The following is a 13,229-nucleotide window of genomic DNA, read 5'->3' as shown; positions in this document are numbered from 1 at the left end:
ATTTGAGTCTGGTGACTCTGGCAGCGATTCTAACTCTGAACATGACATTAATGTCATGTTAATTTAACCCAATGAAGAAAATGAAAATCGATGAGTGGGAGGTGCTCCAAGAGTAAATTTGAAGCCAAGAATTACTTAGAAGAGCAAAAAGAGTGGAGATTACTGAATCAATTTATTCTTCAGAGAGAGAACAAATTTTGAAATATGTGTCGAGTGGCAAAGGTATGTATGTATCTCGAAATCAAGGATTATTCTCCACAAGGATTCAGTGAAAGCATCAGTCTAAAAGACAATAGCTAGCCACGACCATGACCCAAAAACCCTCTCGTGGTAATGAACAATTTTGTCATGCTAATTTAGCTTGTAATATTATCTAGTATTCAATGATACACAAAAGGCGATCAGAGATGGTTTTCACAAATTCATACCTGAATTACCAGAAGGTTTTTGGGTGGATAGATTTCTAATCTAATGCTTTTTATGTGAAAGCCCATGTCTCAAACTATAGGTGAACATATGTATTTTGCGCACTGGCAAATTATACAGGGTAAAATTAGGAAATGTGTTATTTTTTAATTTTCCAGACCAATGTTCTTATTAAAAAATGGCGTCTAACAAAAGGATTTTTTTCGGAGACCCTAGTGCAGAAATCGCCTTTGCGAATATTATCAAGGGACTTAGCATGAAAACCACTTTTGTCTTATGCTTATCTTTTAATTCCGTTTTGTAGTCTAATTTCATACTTATCCTTGTGGAAGGCGCTCGTGCACACAACTTATCCACTTTTAAGGCCCCCACATTTTACGACTTTGATGTTAAAAATACCAAACGTTGTTTTTGTCCAAGGTACAAATCGTATATTACACTTTAAGAAAGAATAAGAAATCCAACAAGGCTTGGTTAAAACAATAAATCTGATAATTATTTATATGAAATAAAAGGAGTTTTTATTACAAAAAATTTAGGAGTTACTTATGGATTTATATGAGACCTCGAAAATAATATTAGGAGACGTTTTGCATGTAGGCAACTTGTATATTACTTTTGAGACATTTTACCATTTTTTAGGAGACGCGTTAATTGCATACCAAAAAATAACTTGTGGATGACAATTTAAAGTCTAACATATTAATGGAAAGGTCTCGGCAAGTGGAGTAAGAAAATGTATACTTTGTGGGGTCTGGAACCACCCCCTGCAAACATTGGGCCAGAAGAATATTTTTAAGTTCTTCCCATTCGTGCTTAGCTCCCAATCCATTGCTGTGTTAAATTCTGGACAACTGCAGATTTTTGTTACCTACCCTCTAGACTTGTAGCTCAAATAAAAAATACTGAAGCATATTTACTTCATCGTCATAAATATTCCTACACAATTTGTATGGAGACTACATATCTACGAATGGGTACTATTTTTTGCATGTATTATTGGTCATTATAATTGGCCCGTGTAATATTGTCGAGAATGTATGTATGTACAGGATGGTTTAAGTGTCTCGTTATGTACAATGGAAAATTTTTTCAATGGGAAAAATTCACTAATCTCCATTAGTTACCGAAATGCTGCCTCTAAAATTCAGTATTTTAAGAATTTTGTCCTCAGTGTTCCATAAGTTTGGATAAAAATTAATGTAAATCTCAACCCCAAATCCGTAACTAGTAGGAATTTATGAATTTTTCGCACTGAAAAATTTTCCATTGTAACCCGACATTTAAACCACCATGTATGAACCACCTTGTATGTATTATTGGTTCGTGTAATATTGTCGAGAATGTAGGTACACATTGTCAAATATTTTTTCCTTCAACCCTGAATAATACCGAATGGTTCCGTACTTTTCAAGAACTGCGTCCCCTCTCCACTTTCCAGGGGGTCAATTACGGCTGGCGGACCACCCACAATTTTAATGACTTTGTCCCCACCGGCGTAAATTCCATGTTCTCTCACCACAAATTTGTGCACCCAGTCAACCACTATTTGGTGGTCGTCTGGCGAAAAGGTGGCGGGAAGGAGGACATTTTGAATCGTAACGGTCTGCGGAGGTTGTCCCGCCTTTATGACGAGTCCAACCGCGCCGTTAATAATTTCCTTGTACAGCCCTGTCCTCGACAACATAACGCCGGCCGCTCTACGTGCGACGGAGGAAACGTTGATGTCCTTTAAAACGTCGGTATAATCGTTCTGCCCGGTCCAAAGGGTGGCTTCCAGGGTGAACCAGATTTTTCCAACTTCCCTGGGAAAAAGCATACCTGTTCACTTTCATTTTTGTGACAGATTATGAGAGTGAATGAAAATGACTGAAAGATTCAGCCATTTCGGATGAGTGACTCCGAATGGAAGGATTTTTCAATAGTTTTACCGTTTCACAACTTGGCCAGGGAGGACCTAAAAAAGTTTTGAAAAATATTTAAATTCTGTGAGTTGTGATATGTATAAATAAATATTTTACTCTGTGTACAGTTGGGTCACAACATGGGTTAGAATGGAAAAAAATTCGTGCGTGAATTTTCATGGTTAGAGTTTGATAGTTAAACAAAATTTCGTCATGGTCAGTGTTATAGATACATTTTAAATATTTGTGTGATGTCTGCACATAATTGCCGATTTGAATTTTAGTTAAGTTATTACCAGGGTCTCTTCACTGTATCCTTGGAGACGTCACTTCAAAAATTCTCCAAATTTTTTTTACAGATTTGAAAGTTTGGGAATATACATTATTTTTTCTGGCAGAGTTCGGATATCAAGAAATATAAAATGCTCTGTAAAACGTGATGAATGCAGTGAATAATTTTTAGTTACCGATTCTGGTTCATTTATTTTATAATTAGTTTAATTTGCACTTTAATTAAATTTTTAGCATTTTGAGACGATTTACAGAGCATTTTATTTTTCTTAACAAACAAAACTCTCGCAGCAAAAATAATGCATTTTCACAAACTTTAAAATCTGTAAAAAAAATTTGGAGAATTTTTGAACTGGGATGACCCTGCCTAGAAATTCTCCAAGGACACGGTGAAGAAACCCTGGTTATTGGCAATGAAAACTTGTCAAATTATGAATAATAATGATTTATTGGTATAAAATGTTTTCTATTTGCAAACTATTTATGGACACTCTATATGTGCAGATATCGTATATTATCTACATATGTTACACACGAGTAGAATTATTGAAAATCATGGTTTTAAATATGTAAATATAGTTAAGGATGAAAGCTTGCGAAGAAATTATATTTCGAAGAAAATGTCCTTTGAAACCGATATAAATTTATATTTAAGTTTGGATTATTTATTTTGGTCGTGCTTTCTTACCTTGTTCTCATAGTAGATTGGCGTGACCTGCTTCAAAGCAATGTTGAGGATGCAATTGGTCTCATTGATAATCGAGATGGTGGAACCCATTGCAGGGATCTAAATATTTTAAGATACCCGAATTTTATACGTACACTCAAAACAAAACGGTGTCAATATATGACTTAACCGCCTTAGTTACATTTGTGATTCCGAGTAGTAATGAATTTTTTCCGTCCGGTCATAACATTATACCGGTATCAAAATCATCATAACTCGGAATCAACATTTTAACCAATGCGGTTAAGTCATATATTGACACTGGCGGTGTTGATTTGACAAATTTTTGTTTTGAGTGTACGGCGTCACTATCTATGTAATCACTGTCTGCTGTCTGGACTTTTACTCATGATTTGGTTCGGTTAAATGTCAGAGTGTGAGCAGAGTGTTTGGTATGATCTGTTGCGTTAGACATGTATTTCTCGGAGTGAGTGGAAGTTGTGGAGAGAAAGCAAGGTTACATAAGTACACGGAGAGAAACTACTTAAAACCCGGATTGGGTCGATGAAATTCGCGAAAATCCGACCTGGCATTGGTAATCAAATTCTTCTTTGGAGGATTATCTAGGTTTATTTAAATATATGTACATGTGGATATAATTAGCATATTGTGAATGGTGAATTTTTGTGGCATTACCTGTGTAAATAATTTCGCAAACTCATTCTCACCATTGAGAGCAGGATAACTTAATGAAATCGCTGGAAACTATACAAAAATAGGTGTTTTTCGAGATTGGAGAGATTTGCGAAGTTGTATTTTGCGAATCCCCTCACGACAGAAATACCTATCTTGATCTTTACAAGTTTGCTAAATGAATTGCAATGCCAAATTAGACGTTGGCGTGAGTACGCCCATTATTTCGTAACTGTTTTCATCAATTGGTTTTTGTACACTCAGAGCAAAATCGCTAAACGCGGTGTCTATATATGACCTCACCGGTTTGGTAGCGATTTGCTACAGAGTTGTAGTAAATATGTTACTATGTTCTAGTATTTCCCTACCGCGCTGTTACGGTGAGACAAAATGTGGGAGCAAATTTACTACAATTTCGTAGCAAATCGCTACCAAACCGGTGAGGTCATATATAGACACCGCCCGGTAGCAAATTTGCTTACTTTTTGCTCTGAGTGTAGAATAAAAATTTATAAAAAACATATTAAGATTCTTCCCGTCTTTGGTAATACATACATATTTATTGCCTGGCAACCCTTCGGGTTATCTCAGTTATGGGAAGCATTATCAAATAAAATTGATGAATCTTTAGTTGAAGCCATGTACCAATAAAATTCTTACTTTATAAACGACTTGTGCCATGAATATTTAATTTAAATTCCAGTTCGATAATAATTTTAGTGGATTAAAAATTTTACTTTGAATGAACCATTCGGTCCTGTATAGATTTATAATAATTTGACGGTAACTGATGCAATCAATTCTTTATGGTGCCAAATACCCACTTTTTCTAGACTTTGACGTAAATTGAACGCGGTCATCAATGTTTCTGGAGGAAACATGATTTTGATCTTTTAGTTTGTAACTTCTGTGATCACATTATGCAGATTGGACGTTAGTTTTCACCAAAATAGGCTACTCATACTTGATTTTCGTTTAATCCGTTTTGCGTTATTTCACTTCCATACACCATTTGGACAAGAACCTTCGTTTTCGCGCCAAATTTCTGTAACGTTTCTATTTTCCTGGTAGGTGGGAACCAATTGGGTTGTTTATGACGTTTTTCATCCGCAACAAAATTTTTACTCATGCATTGCCATCACCTTTTCTCGGGATGTCCGATTTTAGGTGGATTTTTGTTTTCCCCTGAAATTCCCCGCTTCGAAGACCTGTGTCTCAATGCTCATAATTAGCACTTATCTTCGTGCTACTCATGGTAAGAATTTCAAAGAAAAACTTTAACGGGATCAATAATTAATAATAATAATTATAGCTGGCTTTGTCTTTAGCTCAGGCATAAAAATCGATGTTCGCGAATTAAATCAACACCCTTTATACTAAATATAAAGTATCAATGGTGACATTCTTTTTATAAAAGTGTTTTGCAATTTTTAACGAGATAAACAATTTTTAAACAATTCTTACCCAAACTCCAATTATTAAAATGAAATTAGCGTATTTATCGTTTGATTCGTCAATTCCTTCAACACCGTCAGAACTGTAAATCTCGAACAAATAAAAAATCTATGTTCCAGTAACCCAATTGACAAACCTATTTTCCTCAAAGCCTTCACCTGTCTCACATAAACCTTCCTCCTTATCGCCCCCTCTTCCCAGTAATTCGCCGCCATTTCAAATTTCCTCAGCAGGTCGCCCGAACTCATATTGAATGTCGCTGCTTGTGAAAACGTCAACATTTCCGACACAAAAGAAATAATGGAAAGCCCAAGCAACGAAATTCCAAAAAGCATTGGCAGCACTCTAGCCACCCTGACGGTCCAGTAGGTCGCCATAATGTGAACTATTGACGTCAACACAATTCCAACAAAACCCAGCTGACCCACACTACTCTCAGTGGCGTGTAAAGGAATCTATATTTTTAAATAGCGTAAATGCATCCCATGCGCCAATTTTCCGCTGAGAAGGATCCTCCTGCAAATTTTGGATAGATGGGAGACCGCGACACTCACCTAGTTGGCCGTGACTATGGTAAGTAATACGACAAAGGCGACAACCCTGACACATTCTAAAACCACGAACAAACTGAAAATATACCGGCCAAGGAAGAAGCCTGCTCTAAAGATCAGTGACTTATCAATTGTAATTTGAAAAGGGAGATGGCTGCAGAAAAAAGACACGATGTAAATTACAGGATCCACTTCCAGGTAGAAAGCAATGAGAAGGAGGATCGGAGAGGAAATGTAGCTGGATAGGAGGGCGGCTACAATGCATTTCTCAAGATTGCTGGATTGCTTTTGGTTTCTCGAGGTTTTGGGAAGTTCTGAAAAATTGAGAAATAAATTAATAAATTAAAGTAAGTAGGTTTACATGAAAATTTACTGAGGGATTTGAATCAAAAATGTTTGAAGGAATGGGGTCGAACTAGTCTTTTTTTAATGACTGAACACTGAAGATATATGACTTTAAGCATTAAAATAGATCAAAGTATTTGATAGAGGATTATGTACTGAGAGGTGACAGGTTTCATTGTACCCCGCTCACAATTTTAGTCAAATTGGGACGTCATTTTTGTGCGGAAAGAAAGAAAATTAAAAGTGCATAAAAATGCACGGTTTGCGCAACTTAGCTGATTAAACGTAACATGAATGCAATTTGACTAACAATGCGATGGTGGGAGGTGTAACCCTCCGATTTTGTAAGTTATTTGGTCCAAGTCAATAAAAGCAACGTTTCTTGAGGCAGTTTGTGCGAAGGTTGGAATTGATCAATATTTTTGAAGCCAAAGTTAAAAAATGGGGGATTTCTCCCTTCGAACGGCATGGGCGTGAGATTTGCTTCCTCCGTTTGGTAAAAATCGCTATTTTTTAAACTTTGACCTCAAATATTCAAATTCCAACAATCGCACAAACTGGCTCAAGAAACGTTGGTGGTATTGACTTGGACCACATAATTCCAAAATTTCAGCCAAATCGGAGCGTTACACTTCACACCATCGCATTGTAAGATGCTTAATTACCCCTCTTAAGTTAAATGACTTCTTTGACGAGGGCGTTGATTCCGAGAATGAATTCCACCTCTGCAGAACAAAGAATTTTGTAAACGACGAAAACCACGATACCCAACGAGCCAAGAACAACTTGACATCCGAGCACGAAGTCCTTCTTCGAAGTCAAATTGATCACCAAGATTTTTCTCAACCAGGCACAATTTACGTTACATGTTAAGCAGTTCTTTTCGAAAAATTTCAGTTTAATGAACGCGGTGCACATAATAGCTCCAATTATGGCGGTTAGCCCTATAAAACTTGGTAAAGCTTTATAGACTCTCTTGTACTTTCTGGATGAAACAACCAGCATATTTCGTCCTGGAACCCAGAGCCATGGCAGAGTGTAAAGGAATGGGTAATATTTTTCAAACAGGGAGGAATACAACGACATAATACGAAGTCCTGAATCAGGCATTATTTTCAGTTTTTTGGTGTCAGCACCAATCACGGTTTTATGTGCATACGACTTTCAGTAAAAAACTGACTAAAATTGTAGAGTCTTATACATAAACTCGTTATAGTACGTAGGTTTATCTAAGTTTTTAATATGGCTCGTTGACGTCGATTTTTAACTTGTCTGAGAGACAATTAAGTAAATACCATCTATATTATAATTTCGATAAGGCCGTCCCTTGAAATTTTCGTGACATTCCTGCATTCTGATTGGCTGTTGACATTCTTGCTCCACTATATAGTGCACTAATCAGGGAACAGATACGAATTGTGATTATGATTATGATTATGACTATGATTATGATCATGATTATAAAAAATTTCCTTAGCAACATAGACAACTTTCCTTAGCAACATAATTTCCCCTAAAAAATTTCCCATAACAAATTTCCCCTAGCAACATAAAAAAATTCCTTAGCAGCATAACCAAATTCCTTAGCAAAATAACAAAATTCCCCTCGCAACATAAAAAAATTCCCCTAGCAACATAACAAAATTCTCCTAGCAACATAAAAAATTTCCTTAGCAACATGGTGGTAACTTAGCCCAAAATCCCTAAACATGTGGCCCGTCTTTAGGACGGGCTTATTGGCTAGTCTATCTAAATATTTTAGATGCTTTTGATTGCAGGTAAATATGTTTACATGCAATGAGTTGATTGCTTGAAATATATATCTTAAGTTTGTGATTATACTTATCTCTATATTTTCTGATTGGATTAGCCAATAAGCTTTCAAAGGTTCGGAAACGGTTGAACCCCTTCTGTAAAATATTAAGGTATAAATAAATATTAAATACATTGAGCGAAGTAGTGCATAGCCTTCAAGACTGCAGCCTTCAACTATAGTTAATCTATGTTTGATAAATATTTGGTTAAATTAAACTAGATAAGGCTGACCTCTGTAAAGAAATAAGGTAGCATATGTATCATATATTTGAGCAAATCTAATTGTGTTGTTTCGTGCACTCAAAATTTTCCAATAAAATAACTTTTTAATTAATGTTGTGTATTCCCCAAGTTTTGCTGGGTCTGAAGCCAAGTACATTTTTTAAAGAGTATTTAGATAAAATTAAAATTTGGAATGGCAGTGGCAAAATTTAATGAAAAAATGACAAAAGAGATGACAAAATTTTAACAAGTTACAAAATGACAAATGACGAGATTAATAGAAAAAGTATGTAAATCTGAACGGGCTAAAATCTGGTATGGAGTTTGACACTTGTTTCGTAACAAACTTATAAAGTTTACGTACACTCTTAGCAAACTGGTAATAATTTAATAAAAAATATTATTACCGAGGGTTTGGTAATAACCTTTAATTCCACCACGGTAATAAAATCATTACCAGCTTTTATAAATTTTGGGTAATGGACAATATCGGTAAATGGTAATATTAGTTTTCCCCGAGTGGCGATGACTCCACTCCGCGAGGAATTGAATCAATGCCATATTGTGCTGACAGTCAATGCCGATGTAATTTTACTAAAGAGTAACAAATATACACCAAACGGTGTAAACAATTTTCATAATTTGGTATTGTAATATTACTGGTAGAACCAAAACTGTTACCACATGGACGGAATATTCACGCCATAGCCATCATCATTCCTCGTCATCTACTTTGTAGTTACCTTGGCCGTTAAAGTCAGCGAAGTAAAAATGACCAAATTGGTCAGAGTTTGTAATTTAGCCAGGGGAAAGAAATTAATTATTTCTTCTGGGGATTATGAACAGTTCTTGCGTAGTGGTAAGTATCATTCCCATTAAATTGAGAGCGTGTTTTAAATTTGTGCATTAAATAACTCAAAAATATCTAAAATGTGTGTAATTATTAGTGAAGACCAAATTTCAAGTCGAGACTGACAACGACATCATTTTGGAAGACGACCATGGCGCTGAAGTTGATGAGGAAGTATTCCCTATTCTGTTGGATCAAGGCATAATCCCAGCAATAACATTCAAAATCGTGGGGGAAGACGCAGCTAGTGATGGATCGTACACCCCTCAATGTCAACAAATTTATTACAGTGAGTTTTATAATCTGGATAATATAATAAATGACAATGAAAAGCAAAAGAAATATGTAGCGTTTTTGTGTAGTTAATAGCCCTGCGCCCATTTCGCCTCAATCGCCAGCAACTCCAGCGTCGCCCCAAGGGGAAGACTATTTTAAACAGGTACATACTTACTAGATGTATTTATATGTATCCTAATGGAATTAAATAAAATGCGGAATCAAGTAAATTTTAATGATGTTGCAAATTCTCAGGCTTTAGAAAGTTATATTGAGAGAAAACCAGACTTGAAGGAATTAGTGTCAAATTGTAACGCAGAGAGATTGGTAGACTCGGCGGCCGCAACGAAACTCATAAATGATTTTGTCTCGGTGTTAATTGATTTAAGGGGGTAAGTTTTCCTTGTTGTTATTAGCAGATAATATCTGTCTATAAAATTAATCAAATTAACTTTACAATATATAGGGATTTACCATCCACCTCTGATCAGCTGCGATTTGCCAAGGCAATAATCGAAATTATTCCGTGTTGGAAATACCCGGATTCAATTGATGGAATTGTATGTGCAAAATTATAGCTTCCCTAGAAATTTGAATTTAAATATATGTATATATTATTATTCCCTTATTGCAGGATATTTTGTATGATACTGTGAACCGTTCCGGCTTAATTCAGACTCGTTTACGATGGATTCACCGAAACGTTAAAGAAAAAAACCCTCTAAAATCTTTGAAGCGACCCGTAGCGAGTGGAGCTGGAGCACCCATTTCCAATAAGCAAGACGGACATGTTCAAATTGCTGCTGACGATATCGCCATCGCGGAATTAAATTCCTCACTTCCGGAGGACGAAGTTAGGCGTCTCATGATACAAACCTTGGAGCACAGAAATTATTTGCGAGGCACTAATGAAAACTCAGTCCTCCGGGTGTATCGAAAATTCTTGGAATGCGGATTTCTGGTAATTACTACAAAGTTATTAGCTGTATTTAGATTTTTTTTTAGCTTAATTTATTGACACAAATTATGATAGATTAACTTCGAGTTCCAGCTGATGTTTCCAGCTAATGCGGCCAAATTTCTGGACACGTGGGAAACATTGAGGGAGCAAATATTAACAAACTGTAAAAGAATCAGCAAATCGACGTCTCTTCATAAATTCATAAACGATAATGCTGGTATGAATATAATATGGTTATAATTTCGTTAATTTTGCTTATTTCGTATAATCTGCTGGAAAATCAATTTATTTGCAGGAAATTGGGATCGGTCAACTGGCGCATTGTTGGCCCTGCTTTATTTAATCCCCCCGACAGCGCATGGGCGAGGGAAAGGTGCGCGGTGCAAAATTGAAGATGCGGAATCTAGACTTGTAAAATATTTTAAAGTACACATTTACAACATATTTGCTTTGAGTGTTTTTGTTTTATAGGAACATAACCTGTAAATATTCTTACTCTTTTAGAGTGGAACGCCATTGCAGTCAATTTTAGATACTTGGGATTCGGATATCAGTCAACCCACTTTGGTGTACTTGGGCGACGATAAAACAAATCCGTCGACATTTTTCATCATTTGTGACAAGTTGGCCCTTCCGCTGAATGCCAGTAATTCTACAGAGGCCATCGACTCTCTTTTTAAGGCTCATTATGTGATCGGGACAAAATACGACCAAAATTTGGATGGATTACGGAAGTTTATGCAAATTCACGTCTTCCAATTAGACATTCAAAACACAACTCTTCCGCGCAAAGCAAAACAAGTCCTCCAACAACTTTCAAGCCTTTCGGAAAGCAATTGACCAGTAATTTTAATAATATAAATTTCGGTAAAAATGTATTATTGTTCTGAGTGCAGAAATACGTTTACTCGGGTAGAAGATATTATTGTTCATACAAAATACATTCATAATATAGGTAGTGCAAATTTTAGGAAAAGCTTTTGCCCCTTCATAAATTGTTCCGTTCAACTTAGTTCTTGGAGTGGTTATCTTAGGCATTTAAAATCACACGATGTCTCGACCGCAATTAATGTTAGTGAAGTAATTAATGCGGTAGTTAGTCACGAAGCATTGGAATCTCTTCCGACGAATAATAATAATAAGTTGGATGAAGACGAAGTAGTAGAAGATATCTCAGTTGAACTAGGCATTCAAATTATGTCGGATATTTTAAGTAGCTTTTGTTCCTCACTTTTAGCAAAGGGTGTAACAAACACAACAGTAGATTTTGTAGTTCAGGAATTACAATTTAGTTTTACACAAGTAATTAGTTTAGTCCTAAAATTAGGGAAGAAGTTTTGTAAGGATGATTTTGAATTCTTCAGTTGTCAAACTAAAGGTTTAATGCAAGCTTTTGCCACAATTAAATCTTCATATCAAAGACAAAAAATGTTTGAGAAAACGGCCAGACCAATCTTACCCAGAGAACTGTCATTAGGTAGTAGAACTGAATTGAGAGTGAAAAATAACAAACGACAACAAGTAATTGTTCCCGATACATTCATGTATGTCCCATTGCTCAAAACTTTAGAATCCATTGTAAATTCCCCAAAATATTCAAAGTTTTTTATAAATTATAATTCCAATTCGCATGAGGTAAATGTTTACAAAAATTTTAGCGATTCTAAGTCCTTCAAAAATAATATTCTCTTCTCCAAATTTCCTAATTCGATTCAAATTCAATTATTCTACGATGACTTCGAAACAGTAAATCCATTGGGGTCGAAGCGTGGTGTACATAAAATTGGGGGAATTTATTTCACAATAAGAAACTTCCCGGACTATATAAATTCCAAATTAAGTCAAATTCATTTGTTGGCTCTTTTTTATACTGAAGATGCTAAAAAATATGGAATGAACGCTATTCTTAAATATTTAATTCCGGATATCAAGTTACTAGAAAGCAGTGGGATAAAAGTGAATGGGTCTGAAACAATTTACGGAACGATTTCTAGTTTATCTTGTGATAATTTGGGGATGAACTCTTTATTAGGTTTTTCAGAATCTTTTAACTCGCATTATTATTGTAGAATATGTTGCACGTCGAAGACGGAGGCACAAGAGGTGTTTGATCACAATTTGATGCACATTCGGAGTAGACCTGATTACGAACAACATTTGAGACAAAACAAATTTGGGGTTCAATCCGAATGTGCATTGAATGAGCTGCAATATTTCGATTTTTTAAATTCCCCATCAGTGGATATTATGCACGATTTATTAGAAGGGGTTGTGCCATTTGAGATCAAGATTGTGTTGCAAAAACTCATATCTTTAGGCTGCTTTAGCTTAGAAATTGTAAATCAGCGACTTATGGCCCATAACTATGGATATTTAGAATCCAAAAATCGACCAAATCCAATTCGCTTAGATAGCACCGGACACAAAATTGGTCAAAAGGCGGCACAGGCGTGGTGCTTAATAAGGCATTTACCAGTAATTCTGGCTGATCTAATCGTTAGTGAGGAAGGAAGTAAATATTGGGAGCTTATTATTCAACTTTTAGAAATAATGAGTCTAACGTTTTGTAGGAAATTTTCATCTTCTAGTTTACAAATTCTCGACCAGAAAGTAATGACACACCACAAATTGTTTCGTTTTTTGTTTCCACATGAACGACTAATTCCGAAACATCATTTCATGTGCCACTACTCTCATGTAATTAGACAAACTGGGCCATTAATATCTCTTTGAGACAATGAGATATGAAGCAAAGCACAATTATTTTGCACAA

At 35.7% G+C, this 13,229-nt stretch overlaps 1 protein-coding gene and 1 long non-coding RNA gene across 3 annotated transcripts; one reads left to right on the top strand and one right to left on the bottom strand.

The window, feature by feature from the left end:
• Positions 1-1,640: 1,640 nt before the first annotated feature.
• LOC110856478 lies at positions 1,641-4,189 on the bottom strand. 2 transcript variants are annotated; one of them, XM_035857183.1, is made up of 4 exons: positions 3,650-4,189; positions 3,310-3,408; positions 2,358-2,383; positions 1,641-2,231 (listed from the first exon to the last, which is right to left on the bottom strand). In XM_035857183.1, the coding sequence occupies exons 2-4, from the start codon at positions 3,397-3,399 to the stop codon at positions 1,802-1,804; spliced, it is 546 nt and encodes a 181-aa protein (XP_035713076.1). In that variant the 5' UTR covers positions 3,400-3,408; positions 3,650-4,189; the 3' UTR covers positions 1,641-1,801. The 2 variants fall into 2 exon arrangements, with proteins under 2 accessions (XP_035713076.1, XP_021960648.1); XM_022104956.2 differs by lacking the exon at positions 3,650-4,189 and having other exon boundaries at positions 3,310-3,491.
• Positions 4,190-10,646: 6,457 nt separating this feature from the next.
• LOC118437801 lies at positions 10,647-11,161 on the top strand. The gene is made up of 3 exons (XR_004836365.1): positions 10,647-10,673; positions 10,752-10,882; positions 10,961-11,161. It is a non-coding gene; the product is annotated as an uncharacterized LOC118437801 (long non-coding RNA).
• Positions 11,162-13,229: the final 2,068 nt, after the last annotated feature.

Source organism: Folsomia candida, unplaced genomic scaffold, assembly GCF_002217175.1.
Source record: "Folsomia candida strain VU population unplaced genomic scaffold, ASM221717v1 Fcan01_Sc016, whole genome shotgun sequence".
NCBI classification, from domain to species: domain Eukaryota; kingdom Metazoa; phylum Arthropoda; class Collembola; order Entomobryomorpha; family Isotomidae; genus Folsomia; species Folsomia candida.
This window is presented reverse-complemented; position numbering and strand designations above follow the sequence as displayed.